At 40.2% G+C, this 17,233-nt stretch overlaps 1 protein-coding gene across 1 annotated transcript in view; it reads right to left on the bottom strand.

Moving 5' to 3' along the window:
• The window catches only part of WASHC5 (WASH complex subunit 5), a 54,199-nt gene that overhangs the window by 18,373 nt on the left and 18,593 nt on the right, over nucleotides 1-17,233 (bottom strand). The window contains exons 10-20 of the mRNA XM_090283375.1: nucleotides 16,803-16,930; nucleotides 14,561-14,690; nucleotides 12,184-12,296; nucleotides 10,427-10,593; nucleotides 10,274-10,349; nucleotides 9,134-9,244; nucleotides 7,801-7,941; nucleotides 6,678-6,758; nucleotides 3,189-3,290; nucleotides 2,303-2,482; nucleotides 1,107-1,231 (exon numbers count right to left, since the gene is read on the bottom strand). Coding sequence (XP_090139501.1) covers nucleotides 1,107-1,231; nucleotides 2,303-2,482; nucleotides 3,189-3,290; nucleotides 6,678-6,758; nucleotides 7,801-7,941; nucleotides 9,134-9,244; nucleotides 10,274-10,349; nucleotides 10,427-10,593; nucleotides 12,184-12,296; nucleotides 14,561-14,690; nucleotides 16,803-16,930 — 1,354 coding nt within the window. The remainder of the gene's footprint in view (nucleotides 1-1,106; nucleotides 1,232-2,302; nucleotides 2,483-3,188; nucleotides 3,291-6,677; nucleotides 6,759-7,800; nucleotides 7,942-9,133; nucleotides 9,245-10,273; nucleotides 10,350-10,426; nucleotides 10,594-12,183; nucleotides 12,297-14,560; nucleotides 14,691-16,802; nucleotides 16,931-17,233) is intronic.

The following is a 17,233-nucleotide window of genomic DNA, read 5'->3' as shown; positions in this document are numbered from 1 at the left end:
CACATGACTTCCACTTTCAGGTTTCCACGTGCCCTCCTTCCCTCTCCCAGTGAGGGTCACTTACGAGGCTCCCAACACTGGAGATGAAAATACAGGACACTGAAGCCCAATCATGCTTAATCCTTTCTGCAAGTATTAGCATGGCACTGGGTGGGGAATTTTCTAGAAGAGATTCAGTGATCAACTCATGGGTACCAAGAAAGGAGAAACTACAAAATGTTTTGGATCAATTACTCTTTTAGACAAACTCACTTTCGCTGGGATTTTTGGAAGAAGTTTACATTTTGTCAAGGGCAGTTATGACATTTTTGCCCATGTGAATGAACACACACACACACACACACACACACACACACACACACACACTCTCTGTCTCACTGCATACAAGTTATGCAGTCTGCCCTTGAATGCCAAGGGACTTAAGAGCTGGACTCCAGAGTCAGAAAGCCTGTTGTGTATTCAGGGTCCATCATTTATTAACTCTGTGATCTTGTGCAAATGATTTAGCTTTTTCTGTTCCTGTTTCTTCATCTTTAAAATGCAAATAACAATGCCTACCTCCTAAGAGTCTTCTAATGAGTAAACGAAAGAATGTGGATCATGTTCTGGGAAGAGAGCACAAGGTAAGTGCTCAATAAAATGTCAGTTCATACTATCAGACATGCTTGGGTGCTGGGCTAAGAAACAAGGAGATAACCTTAAAAGGTCATGATAAGAATTGTCAAGTGTAAGACCCCAGCAACTGGAATGGGGTATGTGCCATGGTTACTAGGTACAGATGAGCAATTTGTAATAAAAAAAAAAAATTGGTACATTGGCTGTCCACAGGTCCAAGTGAGTAGAGTGTTAACTGGAGAGGAAGAGGAGTATAGACTAAAGGTGGCCAAACAGACCTTCGGGTTGTTTCAATCTACAGTTCTTTGGCCTGGGGTCACCTCAGTCACACTGAGGAAAATATGCAGCCTCAAAAAAGTGAATTTTAATAAACCCATTAGAAGGGACCCAACAGTGACAGGAACAAAAGTGTGACCTGAGCATATGCAGCACATGTTTAGACTTCAACTGTCCATGGCGTTCAAGGCCTGGTGGGACGCAGATGCACCTACTTTGGGTCTGTGATCCGCAAGATTTCTCTGCAGAGTCGACCAATAAACGTTACAGACTCATCCACAGGGGTGAACTTGGGAATTGGAATATGAGTGGACTGGTACATACTTTGCCAGTCTTGAATCTAGAAGAAAATAGCAAATATTGAGTACATCTTTGACAAGGTAACCTGGTTATGCTTTTCCCACAGTTTTACAAGAATAATGTTGCATAAAAGGTGACAATAAATGCTCTTTGGTTTCAAAGAGTAAACTTTCAAAGCTATATTAATAGTCATTCCAAAATGCCCCCTACCACATTTATTAAAAAAGAAACATTTGTGAGTAAGGTGAATGAGGATAAGAAGAGACACAGAACTTCTGGGTTTGGCTCATAAGTGAACAGGTATCAGTGTAATAAAGCTGGAACATACTTAATCTTTCAATACCTGAATCATCAATTCCCGAATAAAAACTTACAGACTAGCCCCTTGTTAACTACTAAAATTTAACTTCTCAGCTGTGATACTGAAGAACTTGGTGCTCAAAATAAAGGGCAAAGGACTTGAGTAGACATTTCTCTAAGGAAGATATAGAAATGGCTGATGAGCACAGGAAAAGATGTTCAACATCATTAGTCATCAGGGAAGTGCAAATCAAAACCACAACGAGATACCACTTCACATCTATTTTAACGGGTATAATTTCTTTTTAAAAAAGGAAGATGACAAGTGTTGGCAAGGATGGGAGAACTTAGGAAATTAGAACCCTTAGACATCGCTGGTGGAAATAAAAATGGTGCAGCACTGTGGGAAACAGCTTGGTGGTTCGCTGCTCAGTTACACATAGTATTACCACATGGCCCAGCACTTCTGCTCTTAGGTATATACTCCGACCAAACCCAGCTGACTTCTGAACTCGGGACACTTGAATTATAACAATGACAACAAATGGATTCATTCTGTAGCCACTTAATCATGATCAGGTCTGCTTTCTCCTTTGGAGAGTGAACCCCCAGAAGTCAGGTGTCATATAAACTTTTCTAAAATCCTCACAGTTCCTGAAGGTACTCCGAAGGTATTCATGACTTTCTAGTGCTTAGTGATTTTTAGTAACTGTTTAAATAAACTTTCTTGTTGGCATTTCTGAGGTCTAGAGTATGTATTTTAAAAGTCAGAAATAAATATAATCAAGAATTTAAAAATGTATTTCAATACCTTTGTTCTTAAAAAGTTATTACACTCCTGCTCGACATTATAATTTATAATACGAGATACTTCCTCCTGCCAAATCTTCAGAGCATAAATGTTGACGTAGTCCTGTATGTATTCAAAAGAACGGTGAAATCCATCCATGGTAGCTCCCAACTCTTTTAGCTTGGGCATCAATTCACTTGTCTGTTCAAAAGGGGAAACATATATTATATTATATTATATTGCAGTAGACTGTCAACCACTAATATCTATATTGAACTTTAAATGATAGACATGATGACTAAGAGATCATAGTGCTAGTCCAAGACAGCTTTGGAAATACTTATTTCCTACCCATCTAGAATGAGTGGTAGCAGGTGTCTGACATTCAGCAAAGAATAAATTTCATTCATTTGGAAAGGAAGCCTCATACAAAAACACATAAAAAATGAATGTTGACTGTCTTGAAATACAAACTATTTTAAATTGAATTTACTGAGGTGAAAAATACCCTACATATAAATTTCAGGCCTGTTTCTTTTTTCTCCTGAGAAAAATTACCATATTCCTTAACACATTAAGCAAAATAAAATCTTACAGCCTTTATAGTTTCTATCAGCTTTGGGGTTAACAAGGTCTTTTAACTACAAGAAGTAACTGAATTACAAACATCAGTTCGATTCTTAAATTTGGAGTTCAACAGGTGAAGGAAAAAAAGAATTGATCTTAAAATAATTACAATATAGGATCAAAAAGAACATCCATTGATTGTATTAAAAAAAGTCATATATTATATATATGTTTGGAGGAAAGGTCTTGTTCATAATAGTTAAAAATGGTGCTCTAGTCCATTTCTTCAAACCGAATAGATGGAAAGAGAAAGGACAGACTCCTTTTGGTCATCTGGTACCTTGGCTCGCGGGTTGAAGATCAGTCCCCTATGAAGAGCAAAAGCGACACGTTTAACGAGCTCCTTCCTTATTCCGTCTTCTAGCAACTGTTTGGGATCCACCTGAGGGCAAAGCAAAGGGCAATAACCGCAGTGAGGAGAGCTCGATCCTGAAGAAATCTGGAGGAAAGATGGTCTCCCAAATCCAGAGCGGAGCGCTTTTCCTCCTCTGTCCTAAAGGAGTGGGATGGTTTTCCTTCCCCGACTCTGTGATCTTGGGCAAGTAGGACAGAATTATTACAGCCGCCACCTCTTTAGGACTTGGTTTATCGCAGTAAAACTCATATGAGAATTTTACACGACATTTCAAAGGTGGTGAGTATGGAAAGTTTTAAGTGGCTTCACATTGTAATCACTTCGTTAAAAGTAAAAAGTTCCTTTTCTTGTCACCAGGAGAGGGTGGAATGAAGGGCCTACATTTCAATACAGCGTGTCTTTCCTAGGATGTAATCTAAAGGCAGCTACAGCCATATGGGCAAACTCAAGTTTTGGGTTGGACCACTCTGCAAGATTTAACAATTCTCTTTTCTTTCGGCACTCTTGGAGCGGTGTTTGTAATTGGGGAGATAAAATATGAAAGCAAATCTGTTATCTAAGTTTGTTTTGCTGAATCTTTTCTCTATAACAAGAAGGCTTTTGTTATTCTCCCAAAGATAGTCTCCTATCAGATCTATAAAACATCAAATGGCTTTAAGGCACTACTCTGAATTTTCTGAGACTTGTCTCTTTTAAATTTGTAAAGCACCATTATTTCAAAAAGTCATAAAGGTAACTGATGGGTTCCATCTGGGTTTGATTATATCTAAACTTCAAGGAAGATAACTGCAATGAAAGTTGCAGAAATTACAAAAGAGAGAAAAACACACTGAACCACATTAAGGCTACATGATCTGCAAAATCCAGACTGGGGAGAAACTACAGGTCAAAGGCCTTAGGTTCTCAACAGATAAATTGTGAGGAAAAACAAAAAAAAAGAATAAAGAAACCTGGAGACTATAATAGACTTAAAAGATACGGCATATTTTCAGAAAAATGGGCAAGTGTAAATACAGGGTAGACAGATTTATTCTTGGATAATAAAACTATACACAGACTGAAATTAGGTCAGGACACATGAGGAGGAGGTCTGGGGTGGGAGCTGGCCAAATTGTGTCTCTTGACTTGAGTGTTGGTAAAAATGAATGCTATTTATCTTAAAATAACCCATTAAGCTACGTAACTGTTTCTGTAGTTTTTAGTATCTATGCTCTATTTTCTAATAAAAAGGTAAACTAGAAATACATATAACCAATAAGAATAAAATCAAATAAATAACATGAAGTTAAAAAAAAATTCATTAAAACAAATTTAGTGAAAAAGTTAAATATTTTCATGAATCTGAAGGTCTCTGATGACCCTTCCAGTTTTCCCTAGACTTTTGCTACCTAGGGAGCATTCATGGCAAAGAGAAAGCCCCTTCATACACCTCCTTCCTCACATTTTCCCCCTCTCCTAAATTGAGCAAAAGTTTACCATTTTCAAATGGGTCCTCCAGAACTTTATTTACATACAAAAATATCTGTCCTTCAAATACTCATTTAATTTCAAAATCTAAACGGGATAATATGCACACATACTGTTCTGCAATTTACTTTTTTCACTTTAATTTCCGGAACTCTTCCAGTGGCAAATCCACTTTGAATGGCTGCAGAGCAATCCATAGCACCAATCCCTTACTGATACTTAATTATTACTATTTTTTCTCTACTTCTAACAATGAACACATATCCCTTTGTATACCTCACTTGCTCTAAGTCATACTAACTCAAGCGAACTTAAGCTTTTCATAGGAGTTTGAAATAGATCCTTAACATTGGGAGGTTCCAGATTAGTAAGGGCCCTGAGTTGTTAGGATGGCAAAGACAGTCTCCTGGGTGGAATGGGGTCAGGATATCCCCTCTGCTCTTATTATCTGGAAGGGTGTGGAAAAGGATTTACATTTTTCTTAAGCAGTCTTTCCTCTGATAATTATCGCTAATTGTTAGGTTTTATTACATCCTTCTCATGTAGGTCACTTTGTCATGTAAGATGCTTAATCTGGTCCAAAGATTTATCACTACTTTATGGATTAGTCAGAAGTGATAATCTGCATGTATATTTTCTTCATGTCAACTGAATTAAACTGGCATCAGGAGTAAAACATGCTGAATGGGTTCTATTAATATTCCAGGGGTAAATGGTATTTCTTTTAATGTACTTTCAGAAAACACACTCTGAAGTTCTATATCCATCTAGATTCATTCCCTGTATTTTCTTGGATTTTATTAACACAACTGTTAACCTGGGAATTCGATACCTATACATTTTTTAAAACATCTGAAATGTTCAGATTCTATTGATAACAGATAAACAGAAAACTAAAGAAAGCACAATCAACTCTGTGAATGGCTACATCACTAATTACAGGATTATAAACTGAGACAGCAGTGAGATACCACTTTATACCCCCCGGGAGAGCAAAAATTAGAAAGTGGAGAACAATAAGTATTGGGGGAAATGTGGGTAGATAGACAGGGAATAGTCATTTTGGAAGGCAACCTGGCAGCACTGAGCCAAATTAAGTATCGATATGCCCTACGACCCAGGGTCGCATTCTGGGTATGTAGATTTCAAAAGTTCTTGTCCAGTGAAGACATGTTCAAAGCCGCTCATTTTGACACTGTTTATGATAAAGGGAAGCGGAGGTGAGATATTAGGCAACACAGGTGCCTGTCCCTAGGGCAACGGTTAAGCAAAACGTGAAAGTCTATGCCGCGGTAAGAAGCAGCACACACACACATTTATTTCAATAGCCATACATAGCGAGAAAAGCTAAGGAAAGAATGACACAGAGCATAATAACTTAGGTCGATCTAAAACACATGCACATAAATAATAACACCACATGCTAAAATTAAGAGTAATTTGCACGCTTAGGGACAAATGTAAAGAGTGGGTGCTGTGGGGGATGGGCATGGGTATCCAGGACATGAGAAAGAAAAAAGTAAGAGAACAGGAGCTTACACACATCAGTGATGACAACAACCCGACAATGACAGTAGGTATGGTTATCTCAGTTCTCTGCACCTGGGGTGCAGTGTAAAAATACGAAAAAGAAAGACGGGTGGCAGAAAGGGAGACAGAACCAGCCAGCTGTTTTGTCTAAGGGCAGTAAACCATTTTTCTTTATTATAAAAATTCAATAAAATGGATTTTTCTTAGATTTAAATAACTTGGGTATTACGAAAAATAAGGATATTAATGCTCTCTCTTCCTCCATCAATACATGAGTAATATGAAGCTCAAAAGCTGAAGGTGAAACAGCAGGGATACAAGATGACGTCATTCCCTCTTCCCATAGTGATAAAAGCATAATCCTACAAACTAAGAGTCTCGCTACGAGGACGCACGGACCAGCATCAAAGCCGTTACCTTGATGATGCCGACCAAAGTCGTTTTCATCATTAGTATGCCTTCAGTAAAAATGGAAATAGCATGAGTCAGCTTGGCAACCTGTAACAAAGGAAGAGCGGTTAGTGAAGAACTTCAGATGAAAACTCTTCATTTGCAGGGGAAGTTAAAATAGCTGGCTAATGGTCCTGGGATGGGCCAAGACCAAAGGAATGAGCATGTAGCTTTAGGAGTCCTGTGGGTACATGTTCTGGTCAGAAATGAGGCTTTGTTTCTCATTTTGGGCAACTGAGTCAGAAGACATTAAATAGTCCTTCAAGCCTCGACCAATCATTTCCCCCTCTTTGGGCCTGTTTCTCCGGCACAAAAGGAAGGCAGCACTCAATGACATGGATGGTCCCTTCCGAGAAGAAAAGGCTCGCCAAGACACTAAGAAGATCATCTCCCCTCTCTTCCATCTACATCTCTTTTTCCAAGCAGCACCAGGAGACATCGGTAAGGTAGACAGATGCTATATTTCTGAGTTAGAGCAAGTGTGGAAACCCCAAGGCTGAAAATCTAAATTCACGGCGTCATTTTTGGAGCCGTGTCAGAGGCTGTGAAACTGACACTGGGAGGAACTGGGAGGACACTGGACACCACACTGCAATTTTCTCTTCATTTCACTTTCCGCATCTTTAAGTTCAGGGAGAAAGAAAAGCAGGTGTTTGGGAACAGAGACCTCTGAGGCCGCCCCACCACTGAGCAGACTGGGAAGTCTGGCTGCGGGAATGGTTACTGCACCGCAGACTGATCTGAGCCGCTTGTTCGATGTACAAAGCAGGCGTCTGAGTGGGGAAAGTCTAGGAAATCCGGCTCAAGGAAAATAAGGCCTGATTCACCCGGACTAGTCACGAGGAGAGTTATCAGCAGACCCCCGCGTCCCCTGAGAACGCCCAGGCCGGCAAGGCCTCAGGCGACACCAGGATGCTGTAACACAGAGGTGTGACTGCACCAGGAGGGCACACGAGCTATCACTGAGAGCAGGAAAAACAAATCAGAATTGGTCTGCTGGCCCCAGGGATACGGCAGGCGACACAGACTTGTCATATTTCATGGTTGGGGTTTTAAATACAGAAAGGCATGAGTCAAAGGGACAAGCCACCTCATATCGCGGGCCCAGCTGAGCATAGTCCTTCAGCTTGTCTTTGTCCAGGCGGGTCGGCACTTCGATGATATCATGGGTCTGCAGCTTTATGATCTTTAGAAGAGAAGTAAACATGCTTTCCGGAATGATCTGCAAAACCTTTGATGAAAGGGAAAAGACAAAAAACAATTAAACAATTCTTTCCTTTTATTTTTTAATCCTCACCCAAGAATCTATTAATTGATGAGAGAGAGAGAGAGAGAGAGAGAGAGAGAGAGAGAGAGAGAGACACTGATGTGAGAGCCACATCAATTGGTTGCCTCCATATGTGCCCCAACCAGGACCGAACCCACAACCTGAGCATGTTCCCTGACTGGGGATCGAACCCTTAAGCTTTCAGTTTACAGGACCATGCTCCAACCAGCCGAGCCACATCGGCTAGGGCGAACACCTCTTCTATTTTTCTTAGCTGATAAATGTTAGGCTGCCAGGAAGAAGGGTCCCTGTGGGCACAAAGCCAGCCGTCTACAGGAAGGGATGCTTTTTCAATAACTGCTCCAGGCACAGGGCTACAGTCCTTCAAACTTGCATTGCTCACAGGATATAAAGCTACTCATCACAGAGATGCTGCAGAAAGATGCATCTTTTTCACGTGAGAAACTTTAATTTATTTATTTACAGGCAGATGGCTACCTTTAATTAGTTAATTTTTATTTCTCAAATATGGTTGACATTCAATAGTAGGTTAGTTTTAGGTGTACAGCATAGTGATCAGACATTTATACATCTTATAAGGGATCCCCCTGGTATTTCCGGTGCCCACCTGGCCCTGTACAGTTATTACAACAGTACTGACTGTATCCCTGTGCTGTACCCAGTCCAAGATGCTAAGTGACATGGCCGGAGAGTATTCAGCTAAATTTTGAATCCAGGCCGGTACTGCTCCATGTTGCACCTTAAGTTCTTTAAACAGGAATCAAAATTCCCCTGAAAATTTTACTAGGATATTTTATTACATCAAGATCTGGCTTCTTTTTACCAACTACGTCTGTGCCTTTGAAGAAGCCACTATGATCTGTTCCTCAGTTTCTACCCCTCTAAAATGGGGGTTAAAACCACCTGCATTTAAAAAACAGGAGTCCACGTTCTTTGAAAGTAAAGACACATGTGCACATCCACAGTACCAGCAAGAATACCTTTACTTTCAGGTGTTGCAAATTTCTGGAATAAAAATAATAAGAAGGGACAGAAACATGGCTGTACTTCTTATAGGGCCCCAAGCATACCTTTTGTATGTAAAATAGCAGTTATTTTGCCAAGAATATAAATATCACTCTGATGCATTTCCTACCTTTCTCACATAGGACACCAGTTCACCAGAATAGTACTGAGATACACTGAGAAGGTCGGGGCTATTTGCTTGATTGATACGAAGAAGGGGCAGGTCAAGGGCAGAAGCAAGCTGGAAGGAAAAAGATATGTCTGCTGTGTTTCGAAAAGTCCTAGAAATCTCTCTCTTTCCAGAAACAGTAACATGTACCAGAACTCTTGGGCTTTGTCTGAGAGCGAGCAACGGCCACCGAACCTCGTCAATGTCGTTAATAGTTTCTGACATTGATATAATTGTTTAAAAATGGAAGTCTTTTGCTATAGCAGTGGTTCTCAAATTGTGGTCTCTGGACCAGCAGCTCCCATATCACCTGGAACTTGCTAGAGCAGCCAGTTCTCCTGCCCCCCACCTCAGACGTACTGAATCAGACACTCTGGGGGCGGGGCCCAGCGATCTGTGCTGTGACCAGCCACTCGGGGTTTCTCATGGATCCTCAAGTTTGAAAGCCACTCTGCTACATGAGACAACGCATCCTCTGTGGAAATCAGACATTCTAATGGACAGACTATTGTACTAAGTCCAATCAAAGATGTCATAGCACGTAAGAGGTGCTGTTCCTTATGTCCCTCTCAGAAAGAAAAAACATGCTGACAACTAACTATGATGTGTCATCGATGATAAAACCCACCCCCAATGGCAGAGATGTCAACGTGAAAGAAACGCTCCTCCGAATTCATATACAGAAGACATGAAGTAAATAATCTGTCCATTTGTCATGGTCTGACATGACCTTGAGAGCAAGGGCCACGCAGAACTTTTAAAAATGAACAAGTAAAAGAATTTAATTCATATCCAGGGAATAGGGACCCACAGGATTCACAATTTTTAGATACCGGTAAAACTTGAAAAAAATCTACTTCATTTAAAAGGAATTTTCCAGAAGATGATCTAACTTATTCATTCACACTTTTGAGTATTTCTGGCATCTTTTGAAACTATGCTCTTGTAGAAAAATTGCTAACAACTTGCAGTCTCTAAATATACTTAACTTATCCAGCTTTCTAAAAGGATGGGACCTCGGGCCGAGTGACGGATGAGGGAGTAAGGAAGGCCGGCTCCTTCCCAGGGGCTGAGAACGCGGCCCGGCTGCTCTTCGCTCACCTTTAGGAACGTGGCTCTGAGCTTAGTCACCATGGACGGGTTAACCCTTATGCTCTCTTGCATGATAGACGTGAAGCTGCAAAAAGAGGGTACGTGGTAAGGAGACCTTCACAGAGGCTTCATCAAGGGCAAGTGTCAGGGTATCCACATTACCTGTCAATCAACTGCCACGCAAAGGAAAGGTCCCCCACGATCTGCATCGTGATCAGGACCTCCTCTTTAATGTTAATGGTTCGGATCATTTGGTGGAGAAACTTGCGAGTGTCAGCGAGAAACTGACACACCTGCAGATTTGATTCCAGCTGGTGGAATTCTTGAACCTGTGTTGCACAAATAAATACATTTAATTTTATAATCCCGAATGGCCTTTATGGTGTTCGTTTTTCCTTAAAAATCTTCCAAATAAAGCCTATATCTTACTAAGAATTTCTTGGCAAAAATTTTATTTCAAATTATAATGTCAGAAATGTGTACGCCAAGTCATAAAACCTTGCACAAATTTGTAGAATTAGAAACTGAGCCCTGGCTGCTGTGACTCAGTGGACTGAGCGTCGGCCTGCGAACCAAGTGTCACTGGTTCGATTCCCAGTCAGGACACATGACTAGGTTGCATGTCAGGTCCCCAGTTGGGGGCACGAGTGAGAGGCAACCACACAGTGATCTTTCTCTCCCTCTCTTTCTCCTTTCCCCTCTCTCTAAAAATAAAATAAACAAATTAATTAAAAAATTAAAAAAAAAAAAGAAACTGAGCAGTACTTATCCTGTAAACATAATAACTGAACACTCCATTTCAGTATCAATAAACATGTATTGAAAAATCCTCTTAATTCTGAAGATTTGTGGGACTGCTAAAAAAACAGAATAAGTACCACCACAACCTAGGTGCTGGCATGTGTCCATTATGAAGTTCTTTTGATGTTCTTTTTAAAACAAATAACAATTCCACTACATCCTGAAATTCTAATGCACATAACTCAAGGGGCCTGGACTACATGCCAAAATAATGCAAAAGATAAAAAGCCATCTGAGATTTACAAAGTTGTTTATAGTTATACCATAGACTAGAAAATCTAAAAAACAACCAAACTAGAAATAGTACAAGTGGGGAATTGTTCTGGAATGCTTAGGGAATCTGGAACACTAACAATGCACTATTTACACTTTGTGGCCATTAACAGTGCACCCTAAAAACCTTGCAAAATTAAGAACAAGCCTATAAGAAAATCTGCCAAATGAAAAAAAGTATTAATGACATCTTTAAAATGTACAATTTTACCAATTGGACAGAATTATAGATGAGTATAGGCTGATGTTTTAAAAATAATAGAGTTCATGGTTATTGCTCTGATGTTTTTATTTTCCTTTTTAAACCTAGTTAAATATACCCTTAAAATTTTAAGAATGCGAAGGTATGATAATTCTTTTTGGTAAAACCATTTTTGAGTAGCTAAAAAAACAATGAACCTTTTTCAAAAAAAAAGAAAACATATCATTTACAAGCATATGATTATTGTACAGCTATTTTCATGTTTCTGTATGACTCCTAGCTTCTTCCAAGGCATACATTTTTATAAACCTAAAATCGGTGTAAACGATGGAATTTTCTTTTTGCTTTCCCTCATTACCAGTTTTCTCAATGTTTCTGCATTGTTTTTATAATTATTTTTCTAAGACTTCATGTTTCCACAGTTGAAATACGATTTTTGCTACCATTCTCTTCATTCTGATCATCTAATTATTTTCCCAATTTTAGGACATTGTATATAGTATTACAGTGAGCATATTAATTCATACTGTTTTTGCTTTTGATAAAATATTTTCTAAGATAGATTTCGAGGAGCAGACAGCTGGGTGGGTCAAAAGGTATGATTCATGATCCAAGAACTGCCATTTAAAAAGACTTTCCTTACCTCCTCCAAGGCTTGTATTAGCTGCACAGTTTTTCTGCCTGCAGCAGTAGAGTCATCATAATTTAAAGATAATATTTGTTTGGAGATCTCTCTGAACCAAGCTTGAAGATTTTCTATTAATACCAAAACAAGGAAAGACTATTGATATCCCACAATTCTTGCAGCTGTGGCTTGAATTTAATCAAATTACCATTTACAAATATAGTTCTTACTCATAGAGCTTTTACTATGTGCCTGCCACTGCTCTCACGAATTGTCCCAACAGTAACCCCAGAAATGCCTACGGCATGTGGCTCAGTAGAAAAGATGAAACCTTCTGAGAAGCTTAGTCTACGATACCTGGCAGAAAAAGGTTTCAAGGCCCAAGGACAGCCATAACCTGACATGTGCAAAGGTGTCCGTGGCGGAGCGGGGGAAGCAGGACGGTCATAGGGTTAATGGGGAGAGTTTTCTGGAGAAGCAAGGATGGGTACAGGTCTGGACAGGCAGATAAGGAAAGAGGGATGGTTTGTCCCTAGATGGAGGGACAAATATGAACAGGGGCTTCAGGGCGAAAATGGCAACGGCATGCCTTGGGGAGAAAGAGGAAACCAAGACATCTGGAGAGTGAGATACGAATGATGAGTTGCGGGGACCTCTGAATGGCTCAGGGGGCCTTATCTGCATTCACAAACCAGCTGGCATTTCACAGGCAAGGGCATTAACATGCTCTGAGTACCTCAGTGTGCCAGCAAAGCCCTAAACGTTACCTTCTTTAATCTTCACAACTACCTATGGAGGCAGGAATTAGGACCCATTTCTCAGATAAGGAAGCTGATGCCCAGGAATACAAAGAGTCCTATGCAGGGCTCCACTGTTACCAAGTGGTGCAGCCAGGATTTTCATACCTGTCTGTCCTGATTCAAAGTCTTTGCTCTTTTCAAATCACCAAGTTGATTCCCTACAGTTTTTTGTTTTTTAATCAGCGGGATGATTTCACTTTAATGAGAACACTTAAGGGCTTATGATCTAAATTACTATACTTGACATGAGGAACACTAGTTATAATTTTAACTTTTTTTTTTTTTTCCTTGGTAGGACTGAGGGACAGCTGTGGAGTAGTAGGAAGAGGACAAGATTTGGAGTCTGAGGTCATGAATTATATCCAGGCTCCAGACCTTTGCCACCATAGGCAACTGATTACATTTTTAAGCTTTGGTTTCCTAATGTATAAAATAAGGATAAAGATTCTTATCTCCCAGGACTCTTAAAAATCAAATGAAAAAATATTTGAGAAGTACTTTCTAAACTGAACTATACTATGCAGCCAGAAGAAGTACAAGATGCTGTTTTGAATGACCTCCGAAACAATGCTGTATTTATGAGAACCGAAAAGAGACTAGGATGGCGGTTAATGGGCACGATTCTACATACTAAGCTGGTTACTGTTATAGGTGGTGCTTTGTTCTTCAGTCACAATGTTGTGACCTGCAAAACATGTTGCTGATCTGAGTCACATTAAAAACTGGTTGACTTTCTTCTATCAGAATAATAATATAATTTGGAAATATATTTTAGACAACGATTGTGCATCAAATAAATCAACAAAAGCCAAATACAGTAATTACAAGCTCCTATTGATTAAAAATAGTAGTTTTTTTTTTTTTATTTAAGAAAAACCTATACTATTAAGCAGTTTTATTGTATAACTATCGGGAAGGATTTGACAGTTAAAACAAACATTAAACATTTAAAATAAAGTATAATTTGTCACTTTACAATTCAGAATGGTCTTTTGGGGACAATTTGAAAGGTTTCCATTTATATCAAAATCTGAAAAAAAACCATAATTTTCCTATTGATAAATTTTCCTTAAAAAATTAAAGTTAAAGGATTAAAATTAAAGTTAAACTTAAGCTATATTTAATTTCAAAAGGGTCTGCAGTTCTTCTCTTTTGCCACTAGGTGGCAGGTGCAACAGTGAAAAAGAATGAGATTAGAAGACAAGAATCTTCCATATCGTCTTTGTTAGTAGTTATTAATGTTCCTGGATGAAGTATCCTTCTGAGAAGATTGTGCCAGTTATAGGTCCTTCCTCCCGCCCCCAAATGCACATGAGCTGACACACTAGCTCTGCATACATGGTGGAGTGGGGCTATGGATCATGGCTCTATACACTATCTATGAACCAGAGAATAAGAACCCTTGATTTAGCTTAATCTCATGCTTCAAAGGCAAGAAACCAGAAGTCCAGAGAAGACCTGGAGATTGCCCAGGAGATCTTCATTAGCAACGTCCTAGCATATGATGAACGACAACGTAAAGACTTTCGACTCCGCCAATTCTGACGATCTGTGTGCCTGCTGCCAGCCCAGCAGCACTTCCCCTCCCGCGTTACCGTTCTTCTCCACTCTGGTCAGGGGTTTCACCCCTGAAAAGACATCGGCGAGCTCTGTCATCCGCTCCGAGCCCTCCTTCTTGTGATGCTCCCACTTGGCTTGCTTTTCTGAAAGCATTTGCTTGAACATCTGTTGAAGGAACAGAAGAAATTTATTCCCTTAAGAGAAAATCCAGGTTAGGCAGTTTACTAAGAAAGTCTCGGTGACACCCAGTTTATTAGAAAACTACAAGCCTAACATTAACACTACCCTGATGCCAACTCCTAGGCTTTACTTCTTTATGCAAACGGAGGGGCAAAGCTGGACCACCCCCAAGGCAGGGGCTCTCAGGTCAGCGGGGCCGGGCACCCCCGGGAGCGCTAGCACGTTTTCAGACTCCTAAGCTCCACCCCCCACCCAAAGATTCTGGCTCAGAAGCTCTTAGGCAGGCCCAGGAATCAACATTTTAACCTGAAATTAAATTTGCCGACTACAGCTCTAAGGTCCTTTTGAGGCAACAATTTCTGTGATGTCTAAAACAAATAGAGCAAAACAATGAGAAATATGATTTTTGACATTTCAGCTTGGTTCTTTAACCTATGTTTTCATCCATCCTACTTCCCACACCAACCCTTTTTCTAAAATCACTTTCTGATTTTCCTATAAACATACTAATTGAAACTGATTCTTCTGATTCTTATACGCAGGTGCGTCTCCTAATTTAAGGATTATCTCTAATCCAAATCTCATTTTATGATTTATAAAACCTGTGGGTTCAACCTGTGCATGAGTGTTTGAAGGACTCAAAGCCATTTGCTGTGCAATGAAAGCCTCTGGGGGATACTTTTGCTGTTATTGCTGGTCAGACGACACTGATGGACCCTGGGCACTCATAAAAGATAGGGTGGGCTCTATAAATAATTCTCACTGCTCCTCATCCTATTGCATATTTTATTGATTACTCATCCTGCCTGATCACTAAAGATTCCTCTGCCCTTGGCCCCACAAAATTCCACCCAGCCTCAATCCCTTCATGTGCAGATGGAATCTCCCTATCCCATTGCTCATTTTCTTTCAGTATTCATTATGAAACAATAAAGAATTTCTTAAGAGGACAATCAGTATTCATGCACTTTTACCTTTTATGAGCCCAAGAAAATAAACCCCTGTACCACCGTGGCATTCCTCTGACCTTATAAAGTTACATGGAGACAAGCCTCTGAAAACACTCAGCATATACATTAACGTCAGGTTAATAGTCAACATCTACTTTTTCTGAGCTACTTAATAGCAGAACAGTGTCCTCAGGTACCTAGAAGCTAAGGAAACATCCCGTGTACTCCTAAGCAGACTGAGGCAAGGTTAAGTATAGTTCTGCATGTCAATGTCCTGGGCAAGTTCCTAGGCTCACCTGATCCAAACCCCCCAGGCTACTGTTCACAGAACCTGGGCATTCCCAGGTATGTGCCACTTTTATTGTGCCCACAGAAGTTTCTTTAGGGATAAGACTAACCCCAGAATTTCTGTCAGTGAACTCAACACTCCCTGAAGTCCTTAGAAGACCTCGTTCAAAGGCAAAGCGCCCACCCTACTTAAGCCCGTTCCAATAAGTTATCATCGCTTTTACAGGAAGACTTGAATCCCACAAGGCATGGCCCAGGCCGGCCCGTCTACCTCTCCAGCTCACTTTACGCCTCCTTTCTCTTGCATTCGGCCCGCCCCGGCCAAGTGGTCTTTCCGGCCCTGGAGCTGGTCATGCTGTTCTGCACCCAAGAGGACTCAGACATACTGTCTTCTCTTTGGATGATTCTCCATCATACTTCCTATCTTTGTCTTAGCTCACGGTGACAGGTCCCTTCCTCAGGTCCCCTCAGAAGCTTCTCTTCCCAGGGAAGTCATCAAAGCAAGGGCAGGGTCCTTTATTTTAGGTACCCAGAGGACTCTGTTCCTTTCCTTTAGATCATGCATCTCAGTTTGCACCGACGTCTTCATTACTCTGATTCTCTGGGTCACGTCCTTCTCCCACATAGACTGGAACCTCCACAGTCCTGTGCCTTTTCCCCATCACTGCACCTCCGGTGACAGCTGGCACTAAACGCTTGTTCAATATTTAATTGTCCTCTTTCTGTAAAAATTATCTCAGACAGTCAGAATCTAAAGCTGGAATCAGAGATACTGCTACTCAATCCCAATCTTTCACAAAATATTTTTTAAACATTAAAAAAACCGAGAATTTGGCAATTATTCATTCAATATTTTTACCTCTTTGAGTATAAACTCAAATTGTGCGGTGTCCAACAGCAACTGAAAGAGGATCTTGGGATTGTACCTGGAGTCTGCTAGGATCTGGTCCTTGATTTGGCGAAGGCGTTTGTTGTTTGGGTCACAGGCTAGAATAGGAAAAAGAGTTTCCTTTTATTAAACATGTAGGAAATATCTATGAAATGAATTCTTAAATACTTGCCTTCATTTTAAGTCTTCAAAAGCTAAATAGCAAATGTATGCTATGGGAGAAAGTGTAATTGCATTATTAAATATGACAATTGGATGTGACATGGAATGTCATGTGCGATATATTGTTGAATGGAAAAAGCAAGCTACAGAACAGTATTTCCAGATTTCATAGGCATTTTGCGGTCGGTTTAGTGTCCACTGGCAACATGGACAGGCAGAGTCTTCCGCCAGCGTTTTCT

This window comes from Furipterus horrens, unplaced genomic scaffold (assembly GCF_987537825.1).
Source record: "Furipterus horrens unplaced genomic scaffold, mFurHor1.1.pri manual_scaffold_7, whole genome shotgun sequence".
Taxonomy (NCBI): domain Eukaryota; kingdom Metazoa; phylum Chordata; class Mammalia; order Chiroptera; family Furipteridae; genus Furipterus; species Furipterus horrens.
Note: the sequence above shows the minus strand (reverse complement) of the source record. Positions and strands in the feature narration are given on the sequence as shown.